General features: G+C 38.5%; 1 protein-coding gene across 1 annotated transcript in view; it reads left to right on the top strand.

Annotated features, from left to right (window-relative positions):
- LOC134803706 (E3 ubiquitin-protein ligase RNF19B-like) overlaps positions 1-19,277 on the top strand; it is an 82,086-nt gene that overhangs the window by 44,948 nt on the left and 17,861 nt on the right. Inside the window, exons 2-3 of the mRNA XM_063776511.1 lie at positions 1,680-1,780; positions 11,708-11,888. Of these exons, the coding sequence (XP_063632581.1) occupies positions 1,680-1,780; positions 11,708-11,888 (282 nt within the window). The remainder of the gene's footprint in view (positions 1-1,679; positions 1,781-11,707; positions 11,889-19,277) is intronic.

Here is a 19,277-nt window from a genome sequence, read left to right on the forward strand (position 1 = left end):
TAAACATGGCTGAAGTCTGTTCTCCTACACTAGAATCATAACTACTATACAATCTGGTAATATTGTAAAATATTTTTTTCTCCGTGCAGCATGTTTGTTCTCAGATCATTCTGTGGTAATATGCGGTAGTATGCGGCAGGGACAGTAGCATGTCGACAGCGGCATATGTTGCTGGGATTGTTGCCGATGTGCCATGTGCATGCTGAACCTAAACAAGATGAGCAAAGATTAAGTGGCAAGCAAAATGTTTAGATCTCGAGAGCATGTTCCCTGCCATTACTACTAGTTTTGGTACCTACCAATTCAGGTATTCGAAACAACACTTTTAGTGAATTACTGGGTACCTATTATCGGTAGCAATCTGTGAACACGAATTGTTCCGAAATTCGAGCTCCTGTCTTCCCGGAACAATCCAGTGTAACGTCCCGTCCACTGTCCATTCATAATTACCCATAAAGTATTCGACATTCGTAGATTGCTCTTAAACTGGTTCGCCGGTGGGGTTCAGTGCCAGCGACTCGCCGACTCGATTGAAATGTTGCCTCAGTTTGTTGCTGTATACGGTATTGTGATTTGTGATCATCACCGTGCCAGCAACGGACCGCTTCCGCGGGCGCCGGATACGGGAGGATTCGCCACACCTGTCCGAGTGTCCGCGGCACGACTAATCGATGTTCACACCTATTTCCTCAGACCGCAATATTATCTGGACCATTGGGGCTAATATTCATTTTTACCAACACACATCCCATGCAATGCAACAAGTTTTCTCAGAAAACATAAAGATATGTTATGTAGGTACTATAAAATTCATCACATGTTGGAATGGGAATGAAATGGCAGATTGAGAATAACTCGCTTTCAAGTTTCAACTCGCTTTGGATGTCTTATGAAAGTATTGAATACAAACATCGTGCCAGCTGTGGTAAATTAACCCAAATATTGTCCGAAAAGTGTCGCATTTGACTGTTTCTATTTTAACTTCCTAAACTACGAACTTCATGAAACTCTTGGGCGATACAGTCAATATTTGTGTATAAATAGTCAAGGTTGTGTAATGTTTGCATTTCCAAACACGTTTGTAGATCGGGCATTATGAGCCCCGGGTGTGGCGGTTCCCTTTTACTAAACGCGCGAAGGCTGCAACAGTCCCGCTCCCGACTCGACTGTCTACATCTAAGTCGCCTACTCGTTTTAAACAAGCTAATAATAATCAATCTATAAAAAAAAGTTATTAAATCGTGGTATTTTAGTTATGTATAATAATAATATACGATTACTTATCTCATTTAAATAAAGATTTCTAAGCAGATTATATCGCGTATATATTGTGTAAATTACTATAATGCATTTCCTGCAATGTCGACGTCTGAAGACTTATCTAGAAATCGTAGTCACGGGATAGGGTAATAGTAATTTTTAGACATTATCGATTACTTACTATAATACGTATATTAACCTACGCGATTTATTGTTTTTTAATTGTTTCATTTATGAGTGCTAATCGCGGCAATCACGAAGCCAATCTAATACATCTTATGATCAAAGTATTTACATGTACTATAAAAACATGTATCTAACAGTTGTGAGTGATCTCTGCTACATAAATATATTTTTCCCTTATTTATATATTCGTAAGTTATGATGTGAATATTAAACATTACGATCTCTTGTTACAGTATTGGATCAAGCAGACACTCGGCCGGTGAAGCTGAGCGCCGTAGAGCAGTCGCAGAACAGGCAGCAGACCACCATAGAGTTCATCGCTGAGGACGAAGAGGTAAACTGAACCCACCAATCAAAACATTCGGATCACGTGTCTAAAACAAAGTGTGCGTCGAAACCACAAATACCACTTTTTTTCTCAATCACGTACCGCTTGAAGGATTTTGATTAGGTAAAAGCGCGCCTCTAATCCTCCGCGGCGACCTTTGATTTGCGTCTCGCTCGCGCTGAACAAATGTAATTGTGCATACCTGCGAGCACGTCGGCCCTGGGCTTGCACCAACTGTTGAAGTCGAATCACTTGTGCTGTCCCCTTCACTACATATCGCCTTATCTCAAAACAAAGAAGGATAGTAGAGCAAAAACTTGCGGACTCCTGACCGCTAATATTCCTATGTATTTCGATTTGCTCGCGAGTCTATCGCTCAGGCGAAACAGAACTGTTGAGTAAACTGGTAATCGGATAGTGCATTTATTTATTAGTTGTGTGTATGACAGTGGCTCCGTCCTGGCGGCTATAGGATATATTTGCTACTTGACAGTGACATCGAATAGAATGAAAATATAGTTTCACAAAGGTTCACATTACTCCCTCGTTGTCTAGAGTTGTCACCGCTTTTAGCATGTCACACAAAGACAATCCTGGTTTTCCTGAGCGTACGACTTGCCGGTTGCTAAGTGATTGAAATGACACCCCTGCATCAGCATGCCAGCCTCGCATAGTTTAAAAAGACGTCACTTTCTACCAAGTGTCGGCGCATGCTGAGCGAAATGAAATTGCTTAAGTTACGACACAGCAGTGCCGATTATCGAGTCGATTTCGTTTTCGAATTGCCGATTCCCTCTCGATATGTGCGGACTCGCATGGACAAAATCAATTTAGTGATTAGAGACAGTGCTTTCGCCGCACAGCGTCACGTAGAGTAAAATGGCACTACAAAGTTACTATTAGTTTTACTACTAATAATCTGTTGACAAAAACAATTGTATTTGTTTTGTTTAGATCTAATGGCTTTGTTTAGTAAATAATCCTATGTTTATTCTATTTTACTCATTCCTTTTCTTCGCGGACTCTGCGATTATTTATACAATATGTCTACTTGTCTAGTAAAATAATAACAACATACAGTTTAGGCTCATTAGAAAGGTCACGAGAAGTACTTGCTAGACATGCATATGAGAAGAAGCAAAAGAAATTGTCACAACACACACAATTTCTTTATCCTGTTCGAATACATCTTTAAATAGCATGAAATATTTATTATGTTGCTGTTTCACAAGAACATATATAATACGACCGACCTGTGACTCAAATTGACGGAAACAGTTAAAGTACATAAAGTGTAAGTATATAAACTTGTCTAAAAATAAACTTGTCTGAGATCCCTGAAACCAAATAATTCAAATTGATGGAACCTAGTTACGTTGCGTATTTAATCTGTGAAACTTCTATAATATTTTAAAGCCACGATCGCTATTGAACGACCAGACAAGCGCGTCGAAACGGCTGCAAGGCTTGCTAGTGATTTCATTAGCCGACTAGCAGCTGTAAATCAACCAGAACGAACTAGAGATGCCAAGGACTCAATTTTATTTGTCTAAAACGGAAGATCTCGGCTTAACTAGTTTTAAGAGACTGCGCTTACTAAATACAAAATTAAATACTCTTAATTGCACACCCACCTCAAAAGAAAAATAATAGGTATACAGAAAAAAACACCACCCACCTTTTTACCGAAATACCTTTTTGACCTACTCCTGAAATGTTGAAATCTTGACAAAAAATTAATAACAGGTACCTCACCAAAAAAAATGAAAATCTTTGCTATTGTAGTAATTCTTGTACCTATGTCATGAAATGTACGTGAAATCAACACTTTTTTTTATTTTTGATAAGTATTTATTAGTTTGATAGTCAAGGTCTCGAATTATACGTAAGAAGTATTTATTAAGTACTTGACCTTAGACTAAATGACTGGGATTTAGAAATCCGAGTAATATCAAAAGCTGCGGAGTCTAGAAAGTTAAGACTGTATTTATCAACACTAACAAAACGGAGATGCATGACGTCACGTATGTTACCGCATCGTAAACTTGGGTCTGATGACACTCACGACTATGGGTACACCCACATTAAGAATTCGGCACACAAACAACAAGACAAGGTCTTCAAAGATCAAATACGAATCGTCAATTCGTCATTGCTAAGTCCTTGCTTTTGTTTCATGCTAAATTGCTATTCTGCCAAAAAGTGAAATATAGTTGGCACCCATAGAAGGTATAGGATCCTATAGAAGTGGTATACGCGTGCCTCCGTGAGGGACAAAACATACGCAATGCGACACTATGACTGGTCGAATTTATTTGTTGCCCACCATAATACATACTAAATTTACGGTGGGGAATACAAAAATGTGAGACTGTGACAAGGACAAACAATAATAGCGCTTTCGCTGCTACTCCTACTGAAAGATACATAAGACTAGAGTCGTGAAATGTATTATGGCTCCTCTACACGATGGGCCAACGCCGGCCACTCCAAGGGACGCATTTATGCGTTAGAGGGAGCAAGTGATAATGCTATCTCATTCTACCGCATGGCTGCGTCCCTTGGAGTGGCCGGCGTTGGCCCATCGTGTAGAGGAGCCATTAGGCCCCATACATTCCACGTCTCTTCTTTTTTCCGCACAGACTATCCCGTTCGGTCATTTCCCCCCACCCCTCATGCCAGATCCAGTTATATACTAGATTCATGTCGGCAGCGTAAATAATGGGGTTGGCCGGTGGAAGTTTTTAGCAGATGGCGCCATCATAGCTTGCCCCGTCAATCCCTAGAATTGTGTCAAATTTTTGTTTTTTTAATACCCTGGATGCCAGCTCTTTAAGCCAAATCTCATAGAAAAAGGGGCAAGCTATGATGGCGCCATCTAGGCAAACCTTTGACAGTTGCCAACCCCATTAGCAATGGTAAAAATGGCATTACAATCACTGTCACAATTAGGGTTACCAGATCCAAATTTGGGATTTCCTGACAAAATTCCTGATTTGCGAATATTTTTCCCGACTTTCATATCGGTGACGGGGGGTGCTAACAGTAAGCGATAAAGTTAGACCAAGAAAGGTCTACATTTAGCCCACGCAGTGCAAGTGTTATTTTAAACGTCAAAATTCTATGAAATTATGACGTACAAATAACACTCTGTTCATTCATTAAAATTCCTGACATTTTCTTATTCCGGTCGCATTCCTGACAAACGGCCAAAATTCCTGACATGTCAGGAAAATTCCTGTCATCTGGTAACCCTAGTCACAATCCATAGAATTGTTATACTTTAGTAACGATGGTATCAGATAGCCTTTTGAGCTGCAGAGCAAGGCATAGAAATAGACATAATGCCATGGTGTTGGTGGACACAGTAATATACTGACAATTCGTAAAGCTTATTGATACTCGTATTGCTAGTTACGAGATACGTTCAAGCAATGGTAAGTTAGCAGTAGCACATTACGTAACTACCTACGTCGAAAATGTAAAGGGTCATATGTACTGTAAAACGTATACGATACACGTGCGAATAGGTAATTCGCAACTCGTGTCGATCTGTCGATTTAAAACACTCGTTGCGAATTTCGTACTTGTATCGTAAATAACTACATTATAGTTATAAATCAATTTGTATTCCTTTAATTCCAGTTCTATTTATTACACCTACTACTAAGTTCTAAGTCGACTTGTAAAACATGTAAGCCTACACAAATCTGGTGCTTAGAAGTAAGTTATATTTTAAGAAGAGAATTTTTCATGTTGACAATGATAAGCCAAGAAAAGCCCCGTTAATCAGACCGTGCACTCACGCGAGCATGTAAGAATCGCATTCTTGTACTGATGTAACATGACCTCCAGATCTGAAACTACTATGCATAATGAGAAAGAGTTCTTATACTGGTTCGAATAAGTCAACTCGTTTGCTAGGTGGACAATTGGAGTAACAACCCAGAGGCTAAAGGCAGCCTGTGTTCCGCGTCGCTCGCGCTCGTGCCGCTTATTGCACTCGTAATGCTCGGTGAACTAAATCAGGGGCGTAATTTCTTAGATTTTTGATTATCATGACATGGCTAGTCAACATTGTAAGATTTAGACTCGATTTGATAAAACTAGAATTGACGTGACAATACATTTTTTTTTTCACAAAAGGTCTTGCTATATTAATATCATATATATCATTTGATATTTGCCAGTCGCTTTTCGGTGAAGGAAAACATCGTGAGGAAACCGGACTAATCCCAATAAGGCCTAGTTTCCCCTCTGGGTTGAAAGGTCAGATGGCAGTCGCTTTCGTAAAAACGAGTGCCTACGTCAAATCATGGGATTAGTTGTCAAGCGGACTGCGGACCCCAGGCTCTCAAGAGCCGTGACAAAATGCACCGGGATAACGCGAGGAAGAAGAAGAGTCTACTCGTATGTTCAGTAATGCTTTTTTCATTTAAAATGTATCCAAGAGGCTAAAATTAACAAAACGGACGGGACATCATTAATAGTTTTGTTAATGTAATTCCGTTGATAAACATATTGAAATTACCTATGTTATGTAAAGGAATGTTTAAATTGGTATCACAGAAAAAAAAATAGTAAAAGTAAGAGTAATTTAGGGATCAATTTATTTATGGTGACCTGTAAAGAGGTTTTGTTTCGTTAGGTAACTGTTTGACCTGTATTTTTGTAAGAGCACCTTCAGATAGGCTAAAGGTCAAAAACTAGTGGGACGTTACTAAAATATTAAGGGCAGCATTACGACTATCCGTGTGGCATGACAGAGTTCAACCAGAAAAGAGAGAAATGGTCGTTGTTTGCGTACAATTCGAACTTTAATTCAGTTTCTATAAATGTACCTACGTAAAGTATTCATACGATAAAGGTTATTTTAAACAACGTCGTCCCATGTGTCTGGTTAGTTTCACAACCCGACTGGGTTGCCAGCGTGTTGTAACTGTCGTTACTGGCAACCAGTTGCCTTTCCCCATATTCGGCATTGGAAGGTGGTGTAGAAGGTGTAAATTAATATTTTGTATTAATTATAGCATATCGTTTTGGCTTTTGTTTGTGAGAATCCGCTACGACAATTTTTTCTCTATTTATTTTGTATTAAATGGTGCATTAAAATGTTAAAAAAGCGTCATGTAGGCTACCGGTTTGGACGTTCAACTTTAAACCCGGAGGTCCCTGGACTCGCTGGTTCAAACCCCGGCTCGTACCAATGAGTTTTTCGGAAGTTTATAGCAGCCTCGACCGTTAGCGGACGATTTTCAAATTTTCTTTAAGTTTGTCGATGCATTCTTTAATCATGTGATTTGTAGTTACTAAAAGAGCCCTAATGCCTCTATAGCGATAAGTATAAGAAGAAGTATGTAATTAAAAATCTCTGGGTAGATATATTTCAAGGCAGGAAACTCATATCCGGGCCGGCAATGGCGTCGTGACCGGGTTTTCTTTACCTCTCTGTTTTCAGTCTGCGAGTCTCGCGACACCGTTACCCCCGCGCGTGCTCGTTGCCCTTTGAACTTTATTGTTCTCAGCACATGGCAAAAACTCTAGGTACCTATCTGTTTATCATGTGTCACTTTTGAATTTAGCCATTTTCCATATTTTTACTAGCTGACCCATTTGTTTATAAACTTGTTACCACACTATTAATAACTTATGAAAACTTGTTTTGAACACAACATATTTTATATTATTAAGGTATACTCTTTGTCCCGTTACTTAAATACTAACAGAGAACGCACATCCCGAAGGGATGAAAGTAAATCCTTGACACTTGAAACATATATTCTTCAAAAGTTGAATTTCTCTAGAGCTCCTCTCCACTAAAACATTATTTTTTTATTATTAGGGTTGAGAGTTGCTATAAGTAAAAACAAAGTTTGCTGACACGGAAGTGGCAAGATCTTTTGAAGTTTCAATTAAGAATTAAGTAAACACCCGGGCTCGATTAATTATCTATCATGCATATCGGTATCGCTGGATTTCATGCAAGAAATAGATATGGATGCATATTTCCAATCTCCAACACTGTCTCCAAGGAAAACTGGGTTTGCATATTGATGTTTTCTTAACGGTTGTTGAACTCAGTCGGAAACGTGTCAGCGGCGTGTCAGCTGGCCGCGGTCAGGGCACTCGCTCCCACTGCGCGCCCAGCGCATCGTCTATCATACCAACCACCGATAAACCGTGCTTGTTACGAATATACATATCATGGGTCTCTATTGTTTCCCAAATAGTTTTAAGTCATAATGTATGGTTTGTCCGAATTTTCGTTAGTCATAATTGGTTTTTCTCAGAAACGCGTAACTTTTCAGGACTGCCATAAAACAAACCTAACCTAACCTTACCTATTTATAAAATATCCTTACGAAAATCCTGAAAAGTTAACGGTTTCAGTTTTATGACTAACGAGTAACGATAATATGACAAACAATACATTATGACTTAAAACTTTATGGGAAACAAAGGGACCCCACATATCATACTTACAATGTCACAGGCTATTTGCTCGGCAAGCGGTGAGAATGAAACTGCAGGTGCTAATGCAATTTGCGCTCTTAATCCAGACCCGGCTGCGAATGCGAGCAAACAATACAATTATGTATCTTTCATAATCTGTACTAAGTGAATGGGCGAGGATAGAATCACGGGATTCTCGGCATAAAGCGATCTCGTGCAATACATTGTTAGGTATAGTACGTTACAAAACCGTACAAATCTATACTCGGACCAGGACGTTTTTTACAGGTTTGAAAGTTAGCGTCGAGCAAAGTAAGACAAAAGATTGAATAGATGTTTAGCAAAATGAAACGCTTCGACTGTCGAGACGAATTTCAAAGATTGACAAATTGCATATTTTAAATTTGTTCAAAGCATCAACAAAATACGGGCGACTGAGCAAATAATAATTTTAAGCTACGATGTTTCTGTAAAATCAGTCACCCACGATATCACAGAAAGACTTTGACTTTGATTCGACGACATCGACTGTTGATGAAAGCGAAAGTTATATAGGCTATTTAGAATTCAAATCATACGTCATAGCACGTAGTACTCAATGTTTAAGTCTTAAGAAGTTAAGACTTACATATTGTTTTTGAAGTTTTGCCTAGACCGAAAAGTCGTCGTGTACTTATATAATAGTAACGGAGTGATTGAGACACTGTCTCGCCACTAGTCTAGCCACTTCTATGTTTATTCCGTTAGGTGACTGGCCTTATTTTATCTACTTTTTGGCTACCAGATTCGAGCCTTGATAAATACCTCAAATATGTGGATTTGACGTCCCGACTTTTTTCGATAAAAGAACTGATAATAGAAATAGAATGACGTTTTTAGCATTGGTATTTCTTTAAATAATTATAGGGCTTTAATTGCGTTAAGTCAAAGGTTAAATTTTGAACACTACATATACTTTAACTACCTACCTATTAATGAACATACTATGTATACGTATACCCATTTAGTCATCTCATGTTCTATAGGGTGATACATTACTGTCATACGTGTTCGTTCATTGTCACAATAGGTGAGGCTCCTAGCCTAGCCTATACGCCAGTGATCAATAAATAAGTCCAATTGTGGCTCCGTACGCAGGAGTTCCATATTTATCTCGTTATCTATTCTTAATGAACAAATATATGGGATAATGGAATTAGTGTACTTCACTGGCTTTTCGAATAACGCTACATTATAAGATCCTAACTCATCATTTTGAGCCTTTTGCAGTCCAGTGAGTTGAATGGGCGCGATCCAGGCGTCAGTGGTAACGTTATCGAAACACTACTATTAGGAGTTCTAAGGGTTCTGTGAACTCCCGCAAACCCCCATAGCTCCGCTATTTTGTATAAATCCAAAAGTGAGTCGACAAAAAATTATCAATAGACAGAGCGAGTAGAAGTTATGTATGTAAAAAGCGATAAAAACTTGTACCAAAAATTTTTTTTTTTGCCTATAACTTTTTGTTTAAGAGTTAGTTTAAGTAAAAATCTTAGCTGTTATCTGATAAATCACAATGTCATCATCATCTCCAGCCTTTTATCTGATCGCCCGCATATAGCGAATGTTACTTTATATGTAGGAATCTACTTTGCAAATATTTTGACATTTAATACTTAAGTACAAATACAACAATGCGGTAGATCGCCATATTTAATTTGTAACTTGCTAATTAGGCAGGGAATTGTTTTGGTACCAACGATTTGTATTAAATTAAACTGAAGCCGCGGACAGGTGTCGACAGCGGCAGCCGCCCATAATTACGGAGTGAAAGGTCGCCAACCGAACAAACGTGCACCATCCTTTTAACAAGTTAAGACGACCGCTTCTCCCTACATACGTCGTCCCCATTTTCCTCTGACGTAATATCGTCTGAGGAAAATATTTATTTTATGCAAATTGGTGTAAAGTATCCACATCAGCTAAATATGCTCCTTCGTTTGACTTTTTAGATTTTTTTTACTAAAGATAAAGATTTATATTTCAAATAGACATTACAATGCGCTTATGAACGTCAAATAAAGCTGCGCGGGCCCTACACCTCTGATCCGAGAAAGTTTAAATCCCTCCTTAATTGTAGGGGTGTATCCCAGAATATGTGACCGGCAAGAAACTCGGCAGACATTATAACATTTTTAAAAGGTCCTAGTTATTATACCTAATAATTAAAAAAATCGAAAAAAGAAAACAAACAGAAGCATAAGTATACTTGTGGTTAATACATATACATCAAATTGCATTTTTTCTATAATGTTAATATCCAGAGAGGAAAATAGGGACTACTTTTGTATGGAAAGGCGGTTTCGCGCGGTCGTCCACTTTCGTCTTAATGTCACTGGATTTGACGGAGTCCATTACTCTTCATTTAGTCACTTAATTACGAGGGCGGAGGACGGAGCGACAGGGCGCGACTACGAAATTATACATCGAAGGGGTCGCGCAGGACCCGAACTCAATTTATATACGTACTCGATATAGACATGGCTTTCTGCTTTCAAACATAATTCGTTTCACCTATTACATCGTACTAATTGAAATAGCAAATCATGTGATACTTATATCAGCCATAGTAATATCAATATCACGAATTAAGCCGTAATAAGTATATTCACTTTATATGTACATATAAGTTAATTAATTTTGTAATGAAAGCTTGAGAGTTGATTGGGTGGGGTTACATAAATAACTTGTTAATATAATAAAGCACCAAGCAAGGTCATGTCGGGAGTTATTAAAGAAATGTCGACTATCTAGGTACTGTTGATATTTTACTTCAATTTATTTCAATGTTAATATACAACAACAGAAATGAGGGAAGATCAGTATATGATCGCTAGCGGCATTTTCATTACGTCTGAAACTTCTTAAGTCGGCTCCTTTTCAATCAAAGTTCTTGACTTAATTTAGTCAATTCTTAGAAGTGTAGTCCTTAATTTTGTTTTGTAAAGTAGATCGAGGACAAAGCCGTTCAGGGCGCGGGTAACGAACTTGCTTAGAACAAGTCTTGCCACTTGCTTTTATTGCAGCAATTGTTTTGAGTTACGAACCGCAATAATTGATTCGATCCAATTCGTACAGCTCGAATCGTTGGCAACGCGCGATTTTTTGTCATTAGATAAATAGATCGGCTCGGCGTACAGATCGGCGTATACATCAGGTCATCTTCATTCTTCACCTTAAACATAGCACTCTATTAGTAACTCGGTAGATTAGTGTTAATTCCATCCACTTTTTAAAGTACATCGCCATTCTTTAGTCCCAATTTGTAACCGGTAAAAAAAAATCCTAATTCGTATAACCACTAATTACCTGATGATTCACATTTACCAGATGAAGATGAGTTATTTAAGTAACAAGTTCTCATTGGGTGACGATAATCACTCCACAATGATAAATAGGTCTATGTTGTAAAATTTGCCTGTAACCTGTATATTGTTTCAGGGCGATGTATTGGAATGTCCGCTATGCCTGCTGGTGTTCAGCGCCAACAACATGGTACGGCTGGCGTGGTGCGCGCACCGCTGCTGCGAGCCCTGCATGCGGCAGTACCTCGCCATCGAGATCTTCGAGGCGCGCGTGCCCGTCAGCTGCCCCGCCTGCCAGGAGAACATCCACCCGCTAGGTGAGCTCACACTAGCTAATAGTGTCCACGCATTACTGACGCAAGCCTTGCATGCGGCAGTACCTCGCCATTGAGATCTTCCAAACGCGTGTGCCTGTGTCAGCTTCCACGTCTGCCAGGAGAAAATCCATCTGCTAAGTGCTCAGTCGCACGGTGTGTGCACACTTGCTAATGTCCACACTGTAATACTCGTGCCTCGTCATCGATACCTACTACATACCTCGCTTGCCACTCTTGCCAGCTCCTGGATGCCATGAGTTGTTGATGTGTCCTTCGGGCGTTAGGAACCTTCGGCTAACGGTTGCATCCTAAATATTAATTAGAGAAAAGGACGGTATTAGCATAACATGAATAAGTACTCCTGCTGTCGTGCTATTTTATTAAACCTTTTAGGTTTCATCACACAGGCGCGTTTTCCGGGCAGGGCGTGAGCGTTTTATATGTAAAACGATCACGCTTGTTACGGGTTGACAAGGGGAACAGAAAAATAAGGTCACAATAATAACTAACTGTGTTTATTACAAAAACTAATCCTACTTAATAAACTAACTAATCTAAGTTTGGACGCCAGGTGAGTTTCCGTCTGGTGTAAAAGCTAGCTCAATCAGATTTACTTTATTATACGATATTACATTAGCCGTACACCAAAAGGGCATGACGATAAGCTAAAACAAGACATAAATCTACTTTATTTCCCGCTACTAGATAGTCTAAGTAACGTCAACGACTAATTATACAAAGCTAGGATTTCCTTAATACTAAGACTTACCCCTTTGGTGTAGATGATTTAACACTCACACAACAACAAAATTAATGTCACATCCACTGGTAGGATTGCCCAGATTTAAATTCCAAATTATTTCCATAAATTCCTTTATACAATATACAATCTTAAATCACAGCACCAGTGGAGAATATATGTCTATTACATGACTTGCTATTCCAAGTTCAAGTGTCGGTTACAGAGCGCGGCGCGCTCATTCTTTCTTCCGTGGTTACAATTTTTCTCGACATGACCGCAAATACTATCGCAATTTATTCAAATACACAAATTAAACATACAAAATGTTAACCCGTTTCGGGGATCGATCCTCGGTCCTCCAACTTACAAGTCTAGCCCGCACGCCACTGGGCCACAGCCTGAGTCATGGCTAGCGATATGTGCGTAGATAAAACATATTTTTCATCACACTTGCTCGGAAAAGATGTATTTACACGTAGGGCTTGCGGGCGGGAAATTGAACTTTTCGCCCTAGGGCGGAAAAAATCTTTTCCGAGCAAGTGTGATGAAAAACACTTATTTACACGTAGGGCTTGCGGGCGGGAAATTGAAATTTTCGCCCTAGGGCGGAAAAGTGTTTTATACAGAAGTTTGTTTTTATTAATTCTCCTTTTTTTCCTTACAAGTGTGATGAAAAACATTGTGTGTGCCACGGGCGGTAAAGAAATTCCGAACTCGTGAACATTTTAAGCCCTCGCTTCGCGTCGGGCTTAAAATTGACACTCGTTCGTAATTTCTTATTTCCCGCCCTTAATACACAATGTACTATTCATATCTCATGCTCTGAAAGTGGGTCGTTGTTGTTCTAAAAAGTGCGCAGAAAGTGATACGTTTCTGCTCTAGCGCAGAAAAGCGGTGTACTCCTCTGCGTCCCCGTCCCACGAGCAACTGGGTGGAAACAAAATGGAAAAGTAGTGTCTTTATTTCCCCGCTTGAAATAATTGGTAATTATAAAATTTTACTTATCCCGTATTTATTTTTTTTCCTCGAAACGATGTAAGTAAAATATTAAAATAAATTATTCTTGATTTCTTATGTTGAATTGTATTTACTCGATTACAAAGGCGGGAACCAAAAGGAATACACCAAAAATATTTTTTTAACCTTACACTTGCGTAAATGAGCAAACGCAGAATCTTATACAGCCACAGTTAAATGTTAATTGTACGTTATTAAATGGGTTTTTAATGTTATTTAGCACTATATTCATGAAAATAAAATAAAATACAAGATAAAAATTGCTTATTTCATTCATCAATTGTTATTTAAAAAATATTTAAATTCTTAAAATATTTTAGTGCGGTAGTCTGTTATGGCTTTTAGAACGAAAAAGTAAAAAATTAAAAAGTAAGAGGCAATCCCGCCGATTTTCATACTACATTATTAATAATGAACAAAGCATTTTAAAATACTGCAGTTTGTTAAAATATGTGTTTTTTCGTAAATATTGCAATCTAAATGTTTTTCGCTAGGGGTTATTTATCTTCACACATGTAAAGTCTCCGATTGCAAGTAAGTCCTAAAGAAAAAAATCATGGCCGTAAGTCTATTAGGTAAGTAGTTGAATTAGTTACTGATTTTGCAAAATTGTCCTGTCTTGTTTGGTTTCCTCGCATTCGATATGAAAAGTAGAGTGTTTAACTCGGGTGAAAGGCACCATTTCCGTCTCGGACTATTGGCGCTCTCACTGCGTTCGAGCGCCAAACTACCTCGACAGAAATGGGTGCCTTTCAACCCTTGGTTAACAATCTACTATTCTTCTATTATTTTTTTCATTAAGCTCGTGTTAGGCTCAACCAAAAGATACTTGAAGGATGTTCATATAGGAACCATTATTCGACGCGAGATGTGCCTATAGGTAAGTAGTTAATAAATAATGATTTATATATGCTCATCATAAAAAAACTGTTGATTTTACAAGGAAATTTACCTTTGCTTGCCATTGTGAGTAGGGCGGGTTGCGCGCGCACTCTGTACGAATATGAGGGTCGGACTTCCCAAGTAGCATGGAAGTGTCGGCAACATCAATATAGCAGCCAATTAAGAACTTAGAGTGATTTAAGGGACGTATAAGAGTGTCAGAAAAGATTTAAGCTGTATAAAAGGTACTTTACAGACATTATACAGCTCTAGCTGTATAAAATCATTATAAAGGATTCTGCGGAAGCATGGGGTGCTTTATCAGAATATAAAAAATCTACTATAAAACTAAAAGTGTTGTGAGAGACTACAAGCTAATTCTATCGTAAAAGCTGTATACAGGCTGTTGGGGGCCTAGCCAAAAAACAACACTTACAATGTTAAAAATCAACAAAAATTAAACCTTAACTAACTTCAGCATTATCGCTAAATTATAAACAAATGAATAAAACAGTTTACCTAACTGTAATCTATTGGTAAGGGACACACCTTGGTAACACTCGTTTTAACAATGAAACCTTTTGCTGTTTTTACATGCAAGGCTCGAACCTTACCATCTTTACCAGGTTTAACATCAACAATTCGACCTACTGGCCAACACAACGGAGAGATGTTATCTTCCCTCAACAAAACTAAAGTGCCTATTTCTAGGTTGGGAGACTCATTTCTCCACTTTGGCCTACTCTGCAGCATAACCAAGTATTGCTTATGCCATTGCCGCCAAAAATGTTGCTGCAATTGAACACATTGTTTCCAAAAACTTAATCTACCTATATTTACATCTGTAATATCCGTTTCTGGATAAGAAGTCAGTGAACTACCAGTGAGAAAATGTCCAGGAGTTAAATAGGTCATATCGCTAGGATCCCTAGACATAGGGGTCAACGGCCTAGAATTCAAAATGGCTTCGAATTGAACCAAAATCGTGTACATTTGCTCATAGGTAAACACCGTGTTACCAATTACACGTTTCATGTGATATTTAACACTTTTAATACAAGCTTCCCACAAACCACCAAACATTGGGGAATAAGAAGGAATGAAATGAAAGGATATTCTTTCAGAACTAGAAAAGTCAACCACAGCTGATTGGTGATTAGCGGAATTTTGAAGGTCATACAATTCCTTAAGAACATTTTCCGCGCCCTTATAATAGGCTGCATTGTCACAATATATTTTAGTAGGTTTGTTTCTACGAGATATAAATCTTTAAAGACACCCTAAAAAAGTATCAGTTGTCATATCAGATGCCAATTCAATATGAATGGCTTTTGTAACAAAGCATACAAAAATCACAACATAAGCCTTTGTGATCACAGGTTTCCTAATTCTAGTCTGCTTTACATAAAAAGGACCGGCATAGTCCGTGCCCACTATTTGAAATGGACGAGTCATATTTACACGATCAAGTGGTAGAGAACCCATTAATTGAGTAGCATTTTTTGCCTTAAGTCGAAAACATTTTATACATTTATACAAAACGGACTTTAGTTCTCTGTTGGCATTCAAAATCCAATATTTTTCATTTAGGGTACTCAATAACAAAGTGGCACCAGCATGTTTTAACCTCAAGTGTTCATTATGAATTATTATTTTTGTGACATGAGAACCTTTGGGCAATATAATCGGGTGCTTTTGGTCATAGGACAATCCTGCATTTTGCAATCAACCACCTACACGTAACAATCCCTCAGAATCAAGAAAAGGATGCAAACTGTTTAAGCCAGACTTTAATGGCAACTTATTATTTAAGTCTTCAATATCATTACAAAAGAACTTTCATTGCTCACATTTAATTATCATGCGCAACGCAGAGTCTAATTCTTGGGGAGATAAATATCCCTGACGTTTGTTAATATTTACATTTTTGCAGTGAAATACAAATCTAAGGAGATAACCTACAATCCTTGTCAATTTGTTTATATTTGAATATTTATGTATCAAAGCATCAATCGAGCTAGAACTTACATCTACACAAGTATGACAGGTTTCAGTTGTAGGTTTTAGCTCTGGTACATCAGATTTTAAAATGTCATGTTCTACAGGTTTATGATGGTAAGTAGGGTCAGACAAAAACTTTGGCCCATGCCACAAAATGTCACATTTTTCCAATAATTGGGGCTCTACACCACGAGATAATATATCTGCGGCATTATCATGCGTATTTACATAATGCCATTCAAAGTCGGAGGATAGCTTATTAATCTTATCAACTCTGTTACCTACATACACGTTAAGCTTTACTGGTAATGTTTTTAACCAAGCTAGTAAAATCATGGAGTCACTATAAAGGTGAGCACTCACTGAGTATTTTAAGGACAGAGCATTGTACACCTTCCGAACTAGAATAGCAAGTAACAGGGCAACATTCAGTTCCAATTTTGGGATGGTTTGGGAAGGATTTAGCCTTAGGATTGATGCGCGTCTTCGAGCACAAAAGATTCACCGAAACCTTGTCAGCATCAATGACACGTAAGTACAAACAACATCCATGAGCAGCATTAGAAGCATCAGAAAATCCCACTAATTCTAACGATTGCGCTCCTTGAACATTGATATTCCTAGCGATCGAGATGCTGGACATTTGAACTAAGCTATTGGCAAAGTCAACCCATTTTTTGTTAAGACCTTGAGGTAAAACCTCATCCCATTTCAACGATTCAAACCAAACCTGTTGCATCAATATCTTTGCCTGCACTGACACAGGGCCACATAATCCTAAAGGATCAAAAAATTTACTTATGAAGCTAAGCATCTGACGCTTCGTGTACTTTTCTTGAACCTCTTTAACAGGACACTTCATGTCGAGAGTATCAGTAATGACGTCATATGTCAATCCAAGAGTTTTAACATATTCATTATTTTTATCAAAGCTCCTACTATCGAGTTGATGCAATTCAACCGGTATGTCGCTTAAAATTTCTTGGTTATTAGAACACCATTTGTGTAGAGACAGACTAGCGAACTTCATTAGCCCTATCAACTCCTTTTTTATCTGCGCAAGTTCATTCAAATCATTAGAACCACACTGAATATCATCTACATAACACGTGTGCTTCAACACGAACGAAGCCAAGGGATATTGACTTTCATACCTTCGGGCTAATTCTAACAAACACCTACATGCTAAGAACGCAGAATTCTTTAAACCATATGTAACTGTCTGCAACTGTACACATTTGACTGACTCGTCAGGAGAATCGCGCCACAAGATATTTTGCAAACAACGATACTTATCCTCAATCAAAATTTGGCGATACATAGCCTTTATATCACACAATAATACATACTTGAAAGTTCTGAACAAAATCAGAATTTCAAAGAGATCCTTTTGAACCACCGGACCATTTAGCAAAATGTCATTTAAACATATACCATTTTTTGTGACAGCACCAGCGTCAAACACAGCCCTAACTGGTGTCGTTTTACTGGAACTAATCACAGGGTGGTGGGACAGAAACATGACATTACCCAAGTCATAATTAGACATGTCAAAATATTTAGCATGACCTTGGTCAATGTAATCCTGTATGAATTTTTTATACTTTTTACCCAACTCCAGATCGCGTGAAAACCGCTTTTCTAAATTGAAAAGTCGTTGCAAGGCGCTACTAAAAGAATCACCTAAGTCAAAGTTGTCCAACTCAACCTTCACCGGCATGGCTACAGTAAACTTGTCGTTTTCTAATTTAACTGACTCCTGAAAAATCTGTTCCGCCTGCTCAACCTCTGTACCGGTTTCCCTAATGATGTCAGGTACTTTTTCACAATCCCAAAATTTGGACATTATATCAACAATGTCTTCAGAAGGTTGACAATCGTTTGACAGCAAGCAAACCTCACTTTGTTTAACACATGGGAAAGGTGGTTGCAAATCATCCCTAGCTACATTAAAATCAACAGGATTACCTTTAGATGTAACACAATAGTTACTTATAGACTTCTTGCCAGCAGGGAAGGGCAGCGCCCCGCCTACAATATGACCGAACCCCGTCTTCACCAAATATGGACCCACAGGTGTCAGCTGCCGGCACACATACTGGAACGCCTGAAAAAAGACGTCGGCACCTAATAATAGTGAATTCTCATTTGATTCATTGAACTTCTCATCAGCCAACTGGGCATAGGATGGAATATCAAACTGAGACGTGTCAAATGTTTGCTGCGGAAGGGTACAAGTAATCTTCCTTGTCACACAGCATGACACATCAACTTTAAAATCACCCACGGTAGAGTAAATAACTAAATCAGCCTTTTGCGCAATATTATTGTCTCTTTCACACACACCAGTCACTACCTCATCAGTATCATATGTAGAAATACCTACTTCCTCAATCAGTTTTTCAGTGGCAAAATGTATCTGCGAGCAAGAGTCTAGAAGTGCTCTAGCATGAGTAAAGGTACCATCCTTTTTCTTCAACTTCACAATTATAGACGGAAGCAATACACTTGCATTCCGAGGTCTAGCAGACAAACTCACATTTATGGATGAGTCGGTAGGCAAGCAACCATCATTTGATTTGCTTTTATTATTTACATTCTGAGAGGGTTCATCAGCCAAGGAAACATTAGCTACCTTACCTTTGTTTGGCGAATGCAACAGAGTGTTGTGTAATTCATGACAAGTTGCACATTTCAATCTCATTAAACATCTACCTCGATGACCATTGAGACACAATTTACACAAA

This window comes from Cydia splendana, chromosome 2, assembly GCF_910591565.1.
Source record: "Cydia splendana chromosome 2, ilCydSple1.2, whole genome shotgun sequence".
NCBI classification, from domain to species: domain Eukaryota; kingdom Metazoa; phylum Arthropoda; class Insecta; order Lepidoptera; family Tortricidae; genus Cydia; species Cydia splendana.